This window comes from Oncorhynchus tshawytscha, linkage group LG03, assembly GCF_018296145.1.
Source record: "Oncorhynchus tshawytscha isolate Ot180627B linkage group LG03, Otsh_v2.0, whole genome shotgun sequence".
NCBI lineage: Eukaryota > Metazoa > Chordata > Actinopteri > Salmoniformes > Salmonidae > Oncorhynchus > Oncorhynchus tshawytscha.
The window spans coordinates 41331773-41349129 of record NC_056431.1 but is presented as its reverse complement, the minus strand read 5'-3'; the positions used below and the strand labels follow the sequence as shown (position 1 = coordinate 41349129).

Sequence of the window (17357 nt, the reverse complement as noted above, 5' to 3'; positions counted from 1 at the left end):
CATTTGAAAACGCTTCGTAATCAGCAGGTATACACTAACAGTAAAATATTTACCTTACAGCCCTTCTCAATAATGCAGAGAAAAAAGATAAACAATAGAAAAATTGAAAAATAGTAGCACAAGGAATAATACACGAGTAACGGTAATTTGGCTATATACAGTGCATTCGGAAAGTATTCAGACCCCTTGACATTTTCCACATTTTGTTACGTTACAGCCTTATCCTAAAATTGATTAAACACATTTTTCCCTCATCAATCTACACACAATACACCTTAATGATTTTTTTGCAAAACAAATAACAGAAATACCTTATTTACATAAGTATTCAGACCCTTTGCTTTGAGACTCGACATTGAACTCAGGTGCATCTTGTTTCCATTGATCAACTTGATTGGAGTCCACCTGTCATACAGTCAATTGATTGGACATGATTTGGAAAGTCACACACCTCTCTATATAAGGTCCCACACCTGACAGTGCATGTCAGAGCAAAAACCAAGCCATGAGGTCAAAAGGAACTGTCCATAGAGCTCTGAGACAGGATTGTTTCGAGGTATAGATCTGGGGAAGGGTACTGAAACATTTCTGCAGCATGGAAGCTCCCCAAGAGCACAGTAGCCTCCATCATTCTTAATGGAAGAAGTTTAGAACCACAAAGACTCTTCCTAGAGCTGGCAGCCCGGCCAAACGGAGCAATTGGGGGAGAAGGGCCTTTGTCAGGGAGTTGACCAAGAACCCGATGGTCACTCTGACAGAGCTTCAGAGTTCCTCTGTGGAAATGGGAGAACCTTCCAGAAGGACAACCATCTCTGCAGCACTCTACCAATCAGGCCTTTATGGTAGAGTGGGCAGATGGAAGCCACTTCTCAGAAAAAGGCACATGACAGCCCACTTGCAGTTTGCCAAAAGGCACCTAAAGACTCTCAGACCATGAGAAAAAAGATTATCTGGTTTGATGAAACCAAGATTGAACTCTTTGGCCTGAATGCCAAGCGTCAAGTCTGGAGGAAACCTGGCACCATCCCTACGGTGAAGCATGGTGGTGGCAGCATCATGCTGTGGGGATGTTTTTCAGCGGCAGGGACTGGGAGACTAGTCAGGGTTGAGGGGAAGATGAACGGAGCAAAGTACAGAGAGATCCATGATGCAAATCTGCCCCAAAGTGCTCAGGACCTCAGACTGGGGCGAAGGATCACCTTCCAACAGAACAACGACCCTAAGCACACAGCCAAGACAACGCAGGTGTGGCTTCAGGACAAGTCACAATGTCCTTGAGTGGCCCAGCCAGAGGCCGGACTTGAACCCGATTGAACATCTCTGGAGAGACCTGAAAATATCTGTGCAGCGAAGCTCTTCATCCAACCTGACAGAGCTTGAGAGGATCTGAAGAGAAGAATGGGAGAAACTCCCCAAATACAGGTGTGCCAAGCTTGTAACGTCATACCCAATAAAATGTAGGCTGTAATTGTCACACCCTGACCATAGAGACTTTTTATTGTCTATTTTGGTTAGGTCGGGGTGTGACTAGGGGTGGTGTTCCCATCTAGGAGTTTGTTTCTATGTTGGCCTGGTATGGTTCCCAATCAGAGGCAGCTGTTTATCATAGTCTCTGATTGGGGATCATATTTAGGCAGCCATTTCCCCACTGTGTTTTGTGGGATCTTGTTTTTGTGTAGCTACCTGTGAGCACTGCATGAGCTTCACGTGTCGTGTATTCTTCATTGCTTTTTTGTTCGGTTCCCTTAAATAAAAAGATGTTGAACCGATATCACGCTGCGCTTTGGTCCGAGTATGCTTATGACGATCGTGACAGTAATCACTGCCAAAGGTGAGTCAACAAAATAAAGGGTCTGATCACTTATGTAAATGTAATATTTCAGTAAAAAAAAATAATATATATATATATATATATATATATACACACACACACACACACACATTTTAGAATAAGGCTGTAAAGTGGGAGCCACAATCTCACATTTGGACTCATCAGACCGAAGGACAGATTTACACCGGTCTAATGTCCATTTGTGTTTCTCGTGGAAAGCTGTCATCAAGGCAAAGGGTACTTTCCAAGGGTGGTTTCTTCTCAGATATAAAATATAATTTGATTTGTTTAACACTTTTTTTGGTAACTACATAATTCCATATGTGTTATTTCATAGTTGTTGTAGAAATACACTGCACTTTTCCCCACTTTCGTCAAGTGTATTCAGCTACTGTGAGCAACTTCAAACACTCACTCGATCATTTTCCAACCAATTTGACGTGCGTTGGGATCCCACCTGGTTCTTCAAGATCAATATGAGTGTTGAGGCTGTTTGTTTGCAGCCAGCATCTCATTAGCGCTCGTCTTCATCCATTTGCTGTTCTCACCTCAAGTCTGTACACGTCTGTGCAGTACAAATGATCACATTCTAAAAACAGCACAAAGTCTGTGGCTGGCTAAAACCAACGGAACACTCGCCAAACGAAGGATTGTGTAACAGCTAACACGTTGAATGTGCACCCAATAGCAGCGTGGGTCTGAAGCAATAATTCAAGTCTCTCGAGGGAAAGAGGGAAGGGAACACAATTTTTTTTTTTAACCAGGCAGCAGTCACCGAGGCCTTCATTATACCAGGTAGACGAAGAAGAACACAAAACGAACTGCAGCATTCAGTCATTTTATAATGAGTGTGGGGTGACACAGGTCACCTTTTATATGTGTACTTCCCTCGTTAAGAGGAAGAGGCTACTCAGATACTGATTCCTGTGCAAAGATGAAGCCATTAGCTTTGGCTGGACAAAGGTCTATTCTTGTGCTGTGAGCTCTAGCTTTTTAATTGCTACGTTTCCAGACACATACAGCTAAACTTTTGCCAGGCATCCATACCCTGTCACAACACTTGACAATGTGTCTGTCTGCACTTTTAGTAGATATGCTACTTAGGCCTAACTGGATAACTTAGTGTCCATGTGTGTCGAAGTCATTATGCTACCCTGTTGTGTTCTTATTACTGTGCAATCAGTCATAATACAGCATGCCAAGCGACGACATTTACACGGTACAAGAAGAGGTCAACAGTAAACTGCGCATCACACAGTCGTAAGAAGACGGTGAAGTGTTACCCTCCTGTTCTATTGCTTTTTGTCCAATTCAGACCGTGTTTGTCTATTCTGAAAATCATTAGCCTTTAAACAGCTACTTGTTTCCATGTGGATTCACTCTTACCTCGCAGGCGTCAGAATCAAAGCAAGTAAATTACCCAGCTAGCATTGACATATGGTGCAAGGGAGTCTGCTATTGCGCGGCTATTTATGGCTGCTCCCGGCTAGGTCAGTCAGTCACAAGGGACCCTGTCTGAACAATCCCTTTAATTGTGAGCAATGCATTTAACCCACACACTCACACGCAATTAGTTTTATATTTTCAGTTTCATACTGCATCTGTCACTCAAAAGTACATAGATGATTTGGGTTAGAGGTTGATCTGAGTCTCTTCACAGTTCACACACTGGGGGATGCAGATTCATTCTTGTTTTAAGATTATCCTAGAAGGGGGTTCGGGGATCTGTAATGCACATTGCAAAGAGTACAGAATAAAACACTCCCTAGTTGTGATCGCACATGTAAAAGGATGATATCAGGTTTTCTATTCCATTTCAAGTGAATGGTATTTCGGATTCCCATCATCGCCAAATCTTGTGTAAGGAAATGTTATAGGCCTACTCTGCTAATCAATATATTTTTTAGCCAATATACTGTCTCCCATCAAGAGCTTAAAGGAAGAAAGTTTGACATTCTTGTGTGACCCATTTCATAAAAATAGCCTGGGCAAGACCTGATAAAATGGCCGGGATTGATTTATTAATCTAATCAGAGACGTAGGGGACATGCATTTATCGTGCACTCTGTATCAGCAGAGATGGCACTTGAGGTCATTTGCTGGGAAGAACAGCCAATCACTTGACAAGATCTTCTCTCATTTCCCTTCCCATCTCACTCCATAATCCTTCTGATCAGGGATACTGCATGGGGCCATGCTTCTGGTCACATATTAGGTTGGTTGATTCGGCACCCTATTTCTCACCAATGCTGTTGTCCTCTATTTGAAATACTATACGACCTTGTTTTATTGTGACTATGTTGATTTCCAAACGCAGCTCAAGGTTGATCAGCAATCCTCTGTCCACGAAAGGCTCATCTAAAATACCTGAGTGATTCCAACACAGCAGGGTCAAATAGACAGAGCCACTGAGGCACACAATAAACTGTCAACATCTTGTGGTGATCAAACGATATTACATCTGTCCAAGATCTGAGATGATTGTCTTCCATACAGTAGATCAGCTTTTCTTTAACCATATATATATATATATATATATATATATATATAGTGTATAATTATTATAAAGGGTTGTGGGTCAGAGTTAATACACACTGGCAAACCATTTCACTCATAAGATACTGTATTGCAAGGCATAAACACCCCTGAATGAGTAACTACACAAATGGAATTCATACTTTATTATACAGTACTTTTAGTAGGCATCCTTCTCATAAACACAGGAAACAGCGAGTCCTATATGGATGTTTTCATTGTCTAGAATAGCAGCACAACAGGGCTTGTTGCTAATGCACCATCTCCTGGTGATTGAACATTGGTTACCACACAATTACTGTGGTTAGCAGAAGGGTTCCTCCTTCTAATCACTGCCTTACTGTCTAAATGGCTATTACCACATAGAAGTCGTTTTTTTACAATCACTTCCCTTAAACATGTCAATATCCAGATTGCACCAGGGATTGCACAACCGCCGTCCACGTCAGTGGCTTCTGCATCAGTCGCTGCAGATTGTCTAGGGTCTGCCTCCAAAATGGAACCCTTGTTCCCTATATAGTGCACTACTGTTGACCAGAGAGGTGCATCAAAAAAAAAAGTGCGCTCTCTAGGGAATAGGATGCCATTTGGGTCGCTGTCAAGATCTGTACATTTGAGATGCACTACTACAAGACAGACAGCTCTCCCATGGCAATGGATCAGTCTCCCACACAGTCTTGCCTCAAACCATCTCCAATTAAAGCTATGTTTCATTCTGGGCACAGTGGAAGTGCAGGTCCCCACAACAATCAAGGGCAGGCTTACTCCTCTGGACCTCTGATCCTGTGTGAGAAGAAAGGGGCCATCCAGGCTGCTGATTCTCCCCTCCTCTCTCCCCATTATTGGATTCACTTCTCCGGCTGAATAAAATCCCATATATCAAGCGCACTAGCAGGGAGAGAGAGGCTGGCAGACACACGCGATCATGTACATATCAGACACGAGGAGAAAGAGAGGAACAACCCAGTCTAGGACCGTGGCCTTCCTCCCTTGCATTTAACCGTGAGGGTGTTGATGTTGGGAAGGAATCTAATTGAAATCGGGTGAATAGCGGAACACATTTAAGGGGACGGTGAATGTAGTAGTCAAGTGCTGTAGTAGCTAATGCACTGCCGTTTCTTCAGGATACTGGATGTGAAAGGTCTCTATAATCACGACCGAGGACGCTGGTGTATAATGGCCCATAAATCATGTGAGTGTTGAGGCTTTTCATAGCAGGCGTGTCGGAATTGCAATCCCTTTTTTTTGTGTGTTACAGTAAGTCCCTGCTGCTACAGGAGACGAACACAGACATGAAAGCGTTAAATCCCCGGCTGTCTCCATGGTGAGGGGCACTAATCATGCAGTACCTCTTAGCGCCACAGCGAGCCCAGTCAGATAAGGCTTCCATTATGCTCTTATTTTAGACCATCTCATCCCTGTAATAGACTGGCAGCCCCTGTGTGGCTGTCTTATTTATCCCCATGTGTCCTGATTTGTCTGTCTAGGCCCCACAGCAGCCCGCAGGTGTGAGCCAGGCTGATTGATGCTGGCTTAGGGTGCCTGCCTCCCTGCCTGCCTCGGAGTGCCTTGCTGCCTGCCTCGGAGTGCCTTGCTGCCTGCCGCTGTGCAGAGGTGCTGAAGTGTTGTGTAGCCAAACTCAGATTGGGCCCCCATGAGGAGTCATTAATTACACTGGAGTGGTTGCCTTGGAGAGGTTTACAAATATTTATTTTAAAAAAACTCCCATTCTCTGATGTGGGTGGGGAAAAGGGAAATATACAGTGAAGCAATTAAGTTATGCCATTACATGTAATATTATGCAAATACGCTTTGAGACAGTTATCCAGCAATGTAAGGCCTCCATAAACCAAATTAGTGTGAAATCGTTTGTCGTCAAGACCTCAACCTTAGACCGAGTCTTTATTGGAAGCCATTTTCAACTGAGATTCAATCTGATCGCGGTTTGTTGACAACGCGCCATTTAAAAGGCCGTTTCAGATTGCGCCGACATATTTACATTTTAGTCATTTATCAGACACTCTTATCCACAGCGAACTTACAATTAGTGCATTCATCTCAAGATAGCTGGGTGAGACAACCACATATACACAGCCATAGCAAGTACATTTTCCCTCAATAAAGTAGTTACTATCAAAGTCAGTGCTAGAAGGAAAATGCATATATATATATTTTTTTTTATGCAGCGTTTACCGTGAATGTGGTCTCCGCGAAAGCGGGAACATTGCCTTTAAAGGACGCATTGTCGGCAAAGGGCAATCAGATTGAAACCCGGCCCCAGTTTATACTGGACCTTCTCCATAGGCTAACTCTAGACCTGACCTAGCAACTATAATGAGCGTATTATTGAGCCATGGTTAAAGCGCCCACCAGGCTCCTAGTAGATATTAAGGCTGAGTCCCAAATGGCACCCTATTCCCTCTATAGAGCACTACTTCTGACCAGGGACCTGGTCAAAAGTAGTGCAGCATATAGAAAACAGGATGCCATTTGGGACGCATCCCTAGAGCTAAGGAGGAGACGGGAGACACGGGTGGGGGGGGGCCCTAAAAGCTTCAACAGAAACGTTTAATCAACAACAGATTTATTCGATTTGTCGTTCACCGTTTCATTGGTTCGTATCATCCCCCAGTAATCAAACACATGGCAGATTCCATCAAGATAACTGTTTTTCATTTCTTCTTCTTTTTTTTGGGTGGTTTTTACAAAAATGTACAAACAGGTAACATACATCAGCTTAGACCAATACATTTACAGGGTAACAGTTCAAAATTCAAACACAATCTATAGTACATTCCTATTGTAGTACCATGCATGTCAAGATAAGCTACGGGGTGAAGTTTCCCCTACTGTCGGAACAGATCTAGGATCAACTTCCTATTTCCCAATCCCAACCTTAACTATTAGTGGGGGATATGAGTCTAGGGGCAACTTCACCCTACACCTAAAGATAATCTAGGTGAAACTAAACGAGAAATATATATGAACGTAAACAGAGTTCATTTCATTTGAGTCTGAATGCCAAACAAACAGTAGGCATAGATATGAGTGTTCAAGCATTGAGATAGTTTGAATCCGTTTTAGTATAGTAATGTCCATTAGGTAGTTTGTGGGTTTTTGCTGATGAACCTCTAAAACACATTGCACATTTCATAAAACCCCTAGAAAGCATTAACAGAGTTCCATTGGTATTTCTGAACAGCGCACGGGCAATGGATTCAATTACATAACCATGCCACGCTCTACATTTCAACGGGGCTTTCAAGTTTCACAGCGTCTTAGAAAAATAATTGGTTCTGTATGTACAGTCACTGTGACGATGAAAACATGATGATGGCCGTTATTTATTTACACCACCGGATGTCAGCGGGTCCGGTTTGACAATCCATTGAGAAACATAGTTGATCCGTTTTCTAAAAATGTTGATCATATCAAGACATTTTTTTCATGCATCCCAAATGGTCCCCTATTACCTACATAGAGCACTACTTTTAGACCAGAGCCTACTATGAGACCTGCTCAAAAATAGTACAACAGGGTACGATTCAGGACGCATCGTTTGACTGACGATCAAAATGGCACAGTAAAGTGGTAAAACACAATGAGTTTTGTTTAGTCTCATTATACTGTTGCCATTGTTCATATTGATCGATTCACTAATGCTGAGATGTTTCGGGGAGCTTTAGACTTCACAATAGCTTAATTAAATAAACAAGAAACTTGATATTCAAACCGACATTGTAAATGTACTCACAACCTTTTTATGTCGACAGATCATTTTTGCTTTATGTATAGATCGGGCAAATTATATGTTATAATGAACCGTGCAAATGATAAGTAAACTATTGTAATGAAAGTGATGGACATAATGTATAAAGTAGAATAAGGGAACCTTCAAGTAGACAAACGTATCCAAAATAAACGATACATTCAATAATCCAATGTTTGGGGAGCGGACCGTGCTACAGTGCAGTAGAAACAATTTCAACAAACAACTGCATTCTGTGACAACTACTCCGGTTGACTTTGAGGCAAAGCTTGTCAAGATTTTTTCCTTTCTCTACATTCCTTGACCCATTTCAATAATTGACTATTTCTCTTAAGGCATACCGTATCAATCCAAGTAACTTTGGCCTCAGATATACAGTTGTGTTTTGAAACAGTGTTATGACATGACATATCTATTTCCTGTAATACAAAGGGACAGTGCAAACCTTTATGCCATTGAGCATTGAAGCAAAAAAGCTGCCGAAATTACATTTGTAATGCAAATTGGATAATGGTAAATTAGATTTGACAGCTATATGCCTCCATGCACAAGTTCTGTATGACCTCTAATGTTTTGCGTTTTGTCAGCCTCTTGATATGTACCCATCAACAACAGCAACCCTTACCCTTCACCCTCAGATGTACACGTGGCTCCAACATAGATGTGAATTGGGGGGTGTACAATGTCCGAACAGAATCATCCCTTTTCAGGGCTACACTTTAAACACACACTTGTGTTCAGAGCCAGAGTACATAGTCTGCGAGACCCCACGGACGTACAAATGGTGTCCTGCTATCGGTGCTGCTGCTGTACAAAAGTCGGGAACCTCTGAACGCACACACGACCAGGTTTGAGAGCCATCTGACATATACGGTACTGTCAGTGCGAAAGTCACTCTGATTCCAGCTTCCTCCAGATGTAAAAGTGTGGGTCTCCGTCACCTCAGACCCGTTCATATGAGTCAACCATACAGATGTTGTCTGGCGCTGAGAGTGTGCACGCCAGCCTCTTGCCAGCCACTGTGTGTAATATTGATTGAATGAGGGGATCAGAATCGCAGATAACGCCCTTGCCGAGCCTCCGAAGCCCCGTGGGGGAAAAAAACACACAAAAAACACAGGCTGCTACCTGCCTGCTTCTTCCCCACCTGCGAGTGTTGAAGGAGGCAGGAGCGTGTGCATGATAAACAAGAAAAAATACCTGGTGGAGCGAGGCAAAGGTAGTGGCCAGCGGGAGCGAAGTGGGTCGGTGGTTCAGGTGGGGGCGAAACTGGCCAGGGTGGTGGTGAGTGAAGGTGGAGGTCCTGCTCCTCGTCAGATCAGAGCGTCAGTGTCATGTTGCGGAGGAACCACTGCTGGGAGCGGCTGCCTGTGCAGTCTCTCAGGGTGGGCACCATCTTGTCCTCCTCAGTAGGCATGTCCAGACACTGGTTACTGTTGACGTGCAGCAGGGTCAGCCGCTGGGGAGAGAGGCGCAGGCAGACAGAGGCAGAAACACGCACGCACACACATACACACACACACCAAGGTGAATGAGCATTATGCACTGAACACATAGGCTGGGTTCTTGGCCTCTGCTCCACCTTGCAGCCAGAAAGATGGTTACTGGGAAGATTAGAGATACTTCAAAATTAATGTCCTCCACCCGCTAAAACAGATTTTGCAGTATATTTTCCAGCAGGTTGTATGTGGATAACATTTCATTTACAGAAACATCATCATTGGGTATTGAAATTATGCTGATTTATGTTGCACTAAATAAGTCTTTCTACATTCATTTTGTGCTAAAAATCAAGGCTCTTGAATGAATCTCTGGACTATTTTACCTCAAGAGGATTAGTTTTGTAGAAATCAATCTTTTGAGTATCGATAATCTTTTGAGTGTTTCCTCGTGTTGATACTTAAGCCCCAAGACTAACGGCAAGGAGAGGTAACATAAAAGGTCTTAATGAACCAGTTATGGCCACTTGCTCTCTCTTTGTCAGAGGTACTGTACTTTGCCACTTTATACCTCCTTCGCAAGTCACTACTCTAGTCAAAATGTCCATACAGAGCAGAGACGGGGTAGACTCCACTTCCTGCCATTTGGCCATGTTTCACTTCTGAGGAAATAAAATGACACATTTCCAACCGATAGCGTTAGCTGTAGTGTGTCAGAACAGGTATCCATGCAATGAATCTCCAGCTCAACCCACTTGGGGTTTGAGGCCTGGTCAAAAGTAGTGCACTATACATGGACACGGGTGCCATTTGGGACACATCCCTGGTCTGTTAGAGGTAATATGATACAGCTCTGTGTGTGTGTTGGGACACCAGTCATCACCCAGAGCCATTGTAGAAGTACAGTACAGTACATCATTTTTTACATACAACTGGCGACGAGACACATCGCTCGACCGGCAACATGTCCCGCCTGACTTCCTGTACAGTAGAGGAATCAGATGGGCTTGAAAGTTGAAAGTAATAGAGGATGTGGGGTTCAGAGTACAACGTTTTATATAGTCAGGTCCATAATTATTGGCACCCTTGATACAGATGATCAAAAAACACTGTATAAAATGAATAATACAAATACTGGGCTATATTGTATGCGCCAACAACAAAAAAATGGGAACATTATTTTATACTAATGCAATTGCAGAGAGAAATATATATATTTTAACAAGTGACAATAATACAAAATAAATCAGATGTACAGATTTTTGCCCCCCCCAAATACTCTAGCACTGAGCCTTTATCTAAAATGTTTAATGAGATTGGATTCCTCCATACACAAATCCTTCCAGATCCTTGATATCCTTTGTCTGCTCTTATGGACTGACATCTTCAATTCAAACCACAGGTTTTCAATGCTGTTCATGTCTGGAGATTGCAAAATGTTAATTTTGCATCAATGAACAATTTCTTTGTGGATTTTGATTAGTGCTTGGGGTTATTGTCTTGCTGGAAGATCCACTTGCGGCCAAATGTCAGCTTCCTGGCAGAGGCAACCAGGTTTTTGGCTAAAATGTCCTGGTACTTCATAAAGTTCATGATGCCGTTGACCTTAACAAATGGCCCCAGGACAAGTGCACGCAAAAATAGCCACGTAACATCAAAAATCCACCACCATATTTTACCGTAGGTATGAGGTATCTTTCTGCATAAGCTTTTGTTTTTCAACGCCAAACCCACCACTGGTGTGTGTGTGGCCAAAGAGCTCTAATTTCACGTAACCTGACCATTGCACCAGTTCCAATCCAGGTCCCAATGCCAATTATCAAACTCCATAGTGTTTAATATCATATTTTTGTGATGACTTCTACTTCTTGATCAATTCATTGTGATATTCATGAACTGTATTTGGATGAACTAACAGTCCGCTAAAACAAAATGATTCAGGGAGTTGGTTTGACATCATAGTTTGACAGAATGCTAGAATCCATATTCTCCAGCCCTATTGCTTATGGGTTAGATGAAATGCAATGAGTTTCCTTCTAGGGAGCTTTTCCTGTCCACTGTGTTCACACCTCTTGCTTTGCTTGCTCTATGGGGTCTAGACCAGGTAACTGTAAAGGACTGTGTGACAACTCCTGATATTAAAAGGGGATTGTGAAATCTTTTGATTGATTAGTTGATCGATTGATTTTCCTGAAGCATAACTGAGAGACATATGCATCGTTACCCTCAAGTTAAAAGGGAAATCATTAGCAGCCTAATTGGGGATAATTGCAACTAACATTGGCCACTTGATTGTCCCCAGCTGATCTCTCGTTAAACCATCAATAGTCGCTCAAATTTACCGCTCCATAGTGTAGATGTCAGGGTTATCTTTTAGTCCTGATTTGCAACCAGAGAGAAATAGGCACAGTTGTTTACACCGCCCAAAATCGGTCCACGAAATAACCACAAAGCGAGGAATTTTTGTATGGAAGTCAATGAGTGTCAAATTTGGTCAACAAAAAGTGGAATTGCTCATTTGCTACGTGAGGCTTATTTGATCGAATAGTTCGTTAAGTAGTTACGAATGCAATGATAAGTGGATAGCATGTGTCATTTCGGCAACTTTGGAAAAAAAAAACATTATCGGAGTTGTACTTATCGTTCACTCACGTACCTGCCCTCTCATTGGCTGGAATAGTCCCACCTGATCACACCTCCTCCCGCCTGCCTTCCATCTTTGAGGAAATACATTTCCATTGTTAGAGCGGTCACTCGACTATCTTGTCAATATAATAGAAAATATTTGTTGCAACCAACATTTTCAAAACTATTTCACCCTCTGTTGGGTATTAATCATCGGAACAATTTGATCTTGCCAGGCGCTATTTAATCTATCGCTGAAGCTTTACAGATTGTGCATAGACGCAGGAACATTGCCTTTAAATTTCAATCACGCTTTAACGCTGAACTTCCATGATATGGATTGAATAGAGCCCTAAGGGCTATTTATCTATTTAATAATCATTCTGTAAAACTGAAATAAAGTATTTCATTTCCTTGTTTACCACACAATATTTTCTATGGCAATGTGGCCTACCCTAGAATATATAAAAATATGCCTATCCAATTTATTGGGTACAGGACAGAACAACTTATCAACTCTGGTATGCTCCCATGGTGATTTTAATCAGATGCACAGGGGGGTTGTGGTCAGGTCAGATCACCTTAAGGGAGAAATAAAAGTTTATGCCCGTATCACTTAGTGTCCTGCCTAGCAGTAAAGAACAAATGTTTGTACAGGTGGGTAGGAGGAGACTCAGCCTATGGTTAAATACGAGTGCTTGTGTGAAAATGTTTTTGTCTGAATGCAGCTGTATCGACCCTCTGGGCAGAATAAACTTGGTTAAGCTTTCATAAGGTCCGTTGAGTGTTTTACTTTGAGAATTAGAACCTAACACATTCTTTGTGAGGCATTGGAACATCTCCCTGGTCTTTGTGGTTGACTCTTTGTTTGAAATTCACTGTTTGACTGAGGGACCTTACAGATTATTGTACTGTATATGTGGGGTACAGAGATGAGGTAGTCATTCATAAATCACATTAAACAGTATTATTGCACACAGAGTAAGTCCATGCAACTTATTATGTGACTTGTTAAGCACATTTTTACACCTGTATTTATTTAGGATTGCCATAACAAAGGGGTTGAATACATGTTGACTCTAGACATTTCAGCTTTCATTTTGAACTAATATTAAAAAACATTATCAAAAAACATAATTCCACTTTGACATTATGGGGTTTTGATTGTAGGCCAGTGAACCAAAAAAAATCTCAATTTAACCCGTTTTAATTCAGGCTGTACAACATAATTTGTAAAAGTCAAGGGGTGTGAATACTTACTGAAGTCATTAAAACTTGTTTTTCAACCATTCCACAAATTTCTTGTTAACAAACTAGTTTTGGCAAGTCGGTTAGGACTTGTTAGGACATCTCTTTGTGCATGACACAAGTAATTTTTCCAACAATTGTTTACAAACAGATTATTTCACTTATAATTCACTGTATCACAATTCCAGTGCACCAGAAGTTAAATAGAGTAAGTTGACTGTGCCTTTAAACAGCTTGGAAAATTCCAGAAAATGATGTCATGGCTTTAGAAGCTTCTGATAGGCTAATTGACATCATTTGAGTCTCAAACGCAGTGCCTCTCTGCTTGACATCATGGGAAAATCAGAAGAAATCAGCCAAGACCTCAGAAAATAATTTGTATACTTCCACAGGTCTGGTTCATCCTTGGGAGCAATTTCCAAATGCCTGAAGGTACCACGTTCACGTGTACAAACAATAGTACGCAAGTATTAACACCATGGGACCACGCAGCCGTCATGCCGCTCAGGAAGGAGACGCGCTCTGTCTCCAAGAGATGAACGTACTTTGGTGCGAAAAGTGCAAATCAATCCCAGAACAACAGCAAAGGACCTTGTGAAGATGCTGGAGGAAACAGGTACATAAGTATCTACATCCACAGTAAAACAAGTCCTATATCGACAAAACCTGAAAGGCCACTCAGCAAGGAAGAAGCCACTTCTCCAAAACCGCCATAAAAAAGCCAGAATACAGTTTGCAACTGCACATAGGGACAGAGATCGTACTTTTTAGGGATATGTCCTCTGGTCTGATTAAACAAAAATAGAACTGTTTGGCCATAATGACCATCCTCATGTTTGGAGGAAAAAGCCGAAGAACACCATCCCAACCGTGAAGCACGGGGGGGCAACATCATGTTGCAACATCATGTTGTGCAGGAGGGACTGGTGTACTTCACAAAATAGATGGCATCATGAGGAAAGAAAATAATGTGGATATTTTGAAGCAACATCTCAAGACATCAGTCAGGAAGTTAAAGCTTGGTCGTTCATGGGTCTTCCAAATGGACAATGACTCCAAGCATACTTACAAAGTTGTGGCAAAATGTCTTAAGGACAACAAAGTCAAGGCATTGGAGTGGCCATCACAAAGCCCTGACCTCAATCCTATAGAAAATGTGTGGGCAGAACTGAAAAAGCGGGTGTGAGCAAGGAGGCCTACAAACCTGACTCAGTTACTCCAACTGTTCATCCAACTTATTGTGGGAAGCTTGTGGAAGGCTACCCGAAACGTTTGACCCAAATTAAACAATTTAAAGGCAATGCTACCAAATACTAATTGAGTGTATGTAAAATTCTGACCCACTGGGAATGTGATCAAAGAAATAAATCATTCTCTCTACTATTATTCTGACATTTCACATTCTTAAAATAAAGTGGTGATCCTAACTGACCTAAGACAGAGATTTTTACTAGGATTAAATGTATTTTTACTGAGTTTAAATGTATTTGGCTAAAGTGTATGTAAACTTCCGACTTCAACTGTACATATATACACATACAGTACCAGTCAAAAGTTTGAACACACCTATTTATTCAAGGTTTTTCTTTATTTTTAATAGTGAATGCATCAAAACTATGAAATAGCACACATGGAATCATGTAGTAACCAAAAAAAGTTTTTAAAAATATATATATATTTTATATTTGAGATTCTTCAAAGTAGCCACCCTTTGCCTTGATGACAGCTTTGCACATTATTGGCATTCTCTCAACCAGCTTCATGAGGTAGTCACCTGGAATGCATTTCAATTAACATGTGTGTCATGTTAAAAGTTAATTTGAGGAATTTCTTTCCTTCTTAATGTGTTTGAGCCAATCAGTTGTGTTGTGACAAGGTAAGGGAGGTGAACAGAGGATAGTATTTTACCAAATACGGCTAAGTCCAAGAACAGCACAAACAAGCAAAGAGAAACAACAGTTCATCATTACTTTAAGGCATGAAGGTCAGTCAATCTGGAAAATTTCAAGAACTTTGAAAGTTTCTTCAAGTGCAGTCGCAAAACCATCAAGAGCTACGATGAAACTGGCTTTCATGAGGACCACCACAGGAAAGGAAGACCCAGAGTTACCTTTCCTGAATAGGATAAGTTAATTAGAGTTGCACTAACTGCACCTCAGATTGCAGCCCAAATAAATTATTCAAGTAACAGACACATCTCAACATCAACTGTTCAGAGGACACTGCGTGAATCAGGCCTTCATAGTCGAATTGCTGCAAAGAAACCACTACTAAAGGACACCAATAAGAAGAAGAGACTTGCTTGGCCCAAGAAACACAAGCAATGGATATTAGACCGGTAGAAATCTGTCCTTTGATCTGATGAGTCCAAATTTGAGATTTTTGGTTCCAATCGCCATGTCTTTGTGAGACACAGAGTAGGTGAACGGATGGTCTCCGGGGGTGCTTTGCTGGTGACAGTGTCAGGGATTTAATTACAATTCAAGGCACACTTAATCAGCATGTCTACCACAGCATTCTGCAGCAATACGCCTCCCCATCTGGTTTGGGCTTAGTGGGACAATAATTTGTTTTTCAACAGGACAATGACCCAAAACACACCTCCAGGCTGTGTAAGGGCTACTTGACCAAGGAGAGTGATGAGATGACTTGGTCTCCACAATCACCCGACCTCAACCCAATTGAGATGGTTTGGGATGAGATGGACTGCAGAGTGAAGGAAAATCAGCCAAAGAGTGCTCAGCATATGTGGGAACTCTTTCAAGACTATTGCAAAAACATTCCTCATGAAGCTGGTTGAGAGTATGCCAAGAGTGTGCAAAGCTGTAATCAAGGCAAAGGGTGGCAACCTTGAAGAATGTAAAATACAAAAAAATAGTTTTGGATTTGTTTAACACTTTTTTGGTTACTACATGATTCCATGTGTTATTTTATAGTTTTGACGTCTTTATTATTATTCTACAATGTAGAAAATAGTAAAAAATAAAGAAAACCCTTGAATGAGTAGGTGTGTCCAAACTTTTGACTGGTACTGTATATATATATATATATATATATATATATATTTTTTTTTTTAAATATTTTTTTTTTATGCCCCTACACACCTCTCCCCTGGTAGAAAACATAAAAATGCACATACATACATAGTTTATTTCCTAATCACACTGGACTCCAAGTCTAATCGGCATATCAATCACTCCAATCTTAATTCCAACCCTCAGATGTCCACAGACTAACCAATCTTTCCCAGTACAGTACACTACCATTTGACTATTTCCTTTTGCAATACATCCTTCTATTTTACTGTGATGTCTTACGAGGGGTTTTGAACTGGTTTTGAACTGGTTTCAAAATGATATTTCAACTGTCTATCGCACATTTCTGCAATCCAGATTACTTTCATTTACAATGTGCTAAAAGCTGATCTTCAATTACTTTATCATCAGTCAAATCATTGTAGTATGTCACATTCTGCTATTTATCTGTTATATGTTTGGATTTTGTTGTTCCTGATAGGATGGTTTCTTCATTGGGGCGGGAGTAGTGAACCCAGGAAAAATGTCAATTTCCCACGCCTTTACCGCTGTCGAGTATTAAGACGGCTTGACACCGTAACAGCGTCAGATCAGCTGGTTTACTAGTTTTATTCCACTGCTGTTTCATTGCAACCAGGGTTATTTTTTAGCTCGGAGCACTATGTAATCTCCCTTTAGTAGCGTGTTAAGAAATCCGGCGGTAACCTGCTGGTAACCCGCAGGTGCAATGTCTTTGTTGCAATCAGGCAAGGTTTTAGTCATGACTAAGAACCCACTGAATCAAAAAAATGTCAAACGGTCCACATACTGTAGCTGAATATATTGACTTTGCAGCAATTATTGTCTTTGACTTTCAGGCAATGATTATTTCCAAA

The 17357-nt window shown here is 41.4% G+C and overlaps 1 protein-coding gene across 4 annotated transcripts in view; it reads right to left on the bottom strand.

The window, feature by feature from the left end:
- Positions 1 to 17357, bottom strand: part of LOC112235664 (polypeptide N-acetylgalactosaminyltransferase 13-like) — a 65400-nt gene that overhangs the window by 8170 nt on the left and 39873 nt on the right. For 2 of the 4 annotated variants that reach the window (XM_024404143.2, XM_024404150.2), the window contains exon 13: positions 9487 to 9594. Coding sequence is in view for 1 of the 4 variants with exons in the window: in XM_024404156.2 (XP_024259924.1) it covers positions 9454 to 9594 (141 nt within the window). In the remaining 3 variants the exon portion in view is untranslated. Of the gene's footprint in view, positions 1 to 6498; positions 9595 to 17357 lie in introns of those variants that run through there. The other 2 variants (XR_002951111.2, XM_024404156.2) reach the window with 2 other exon arrangements.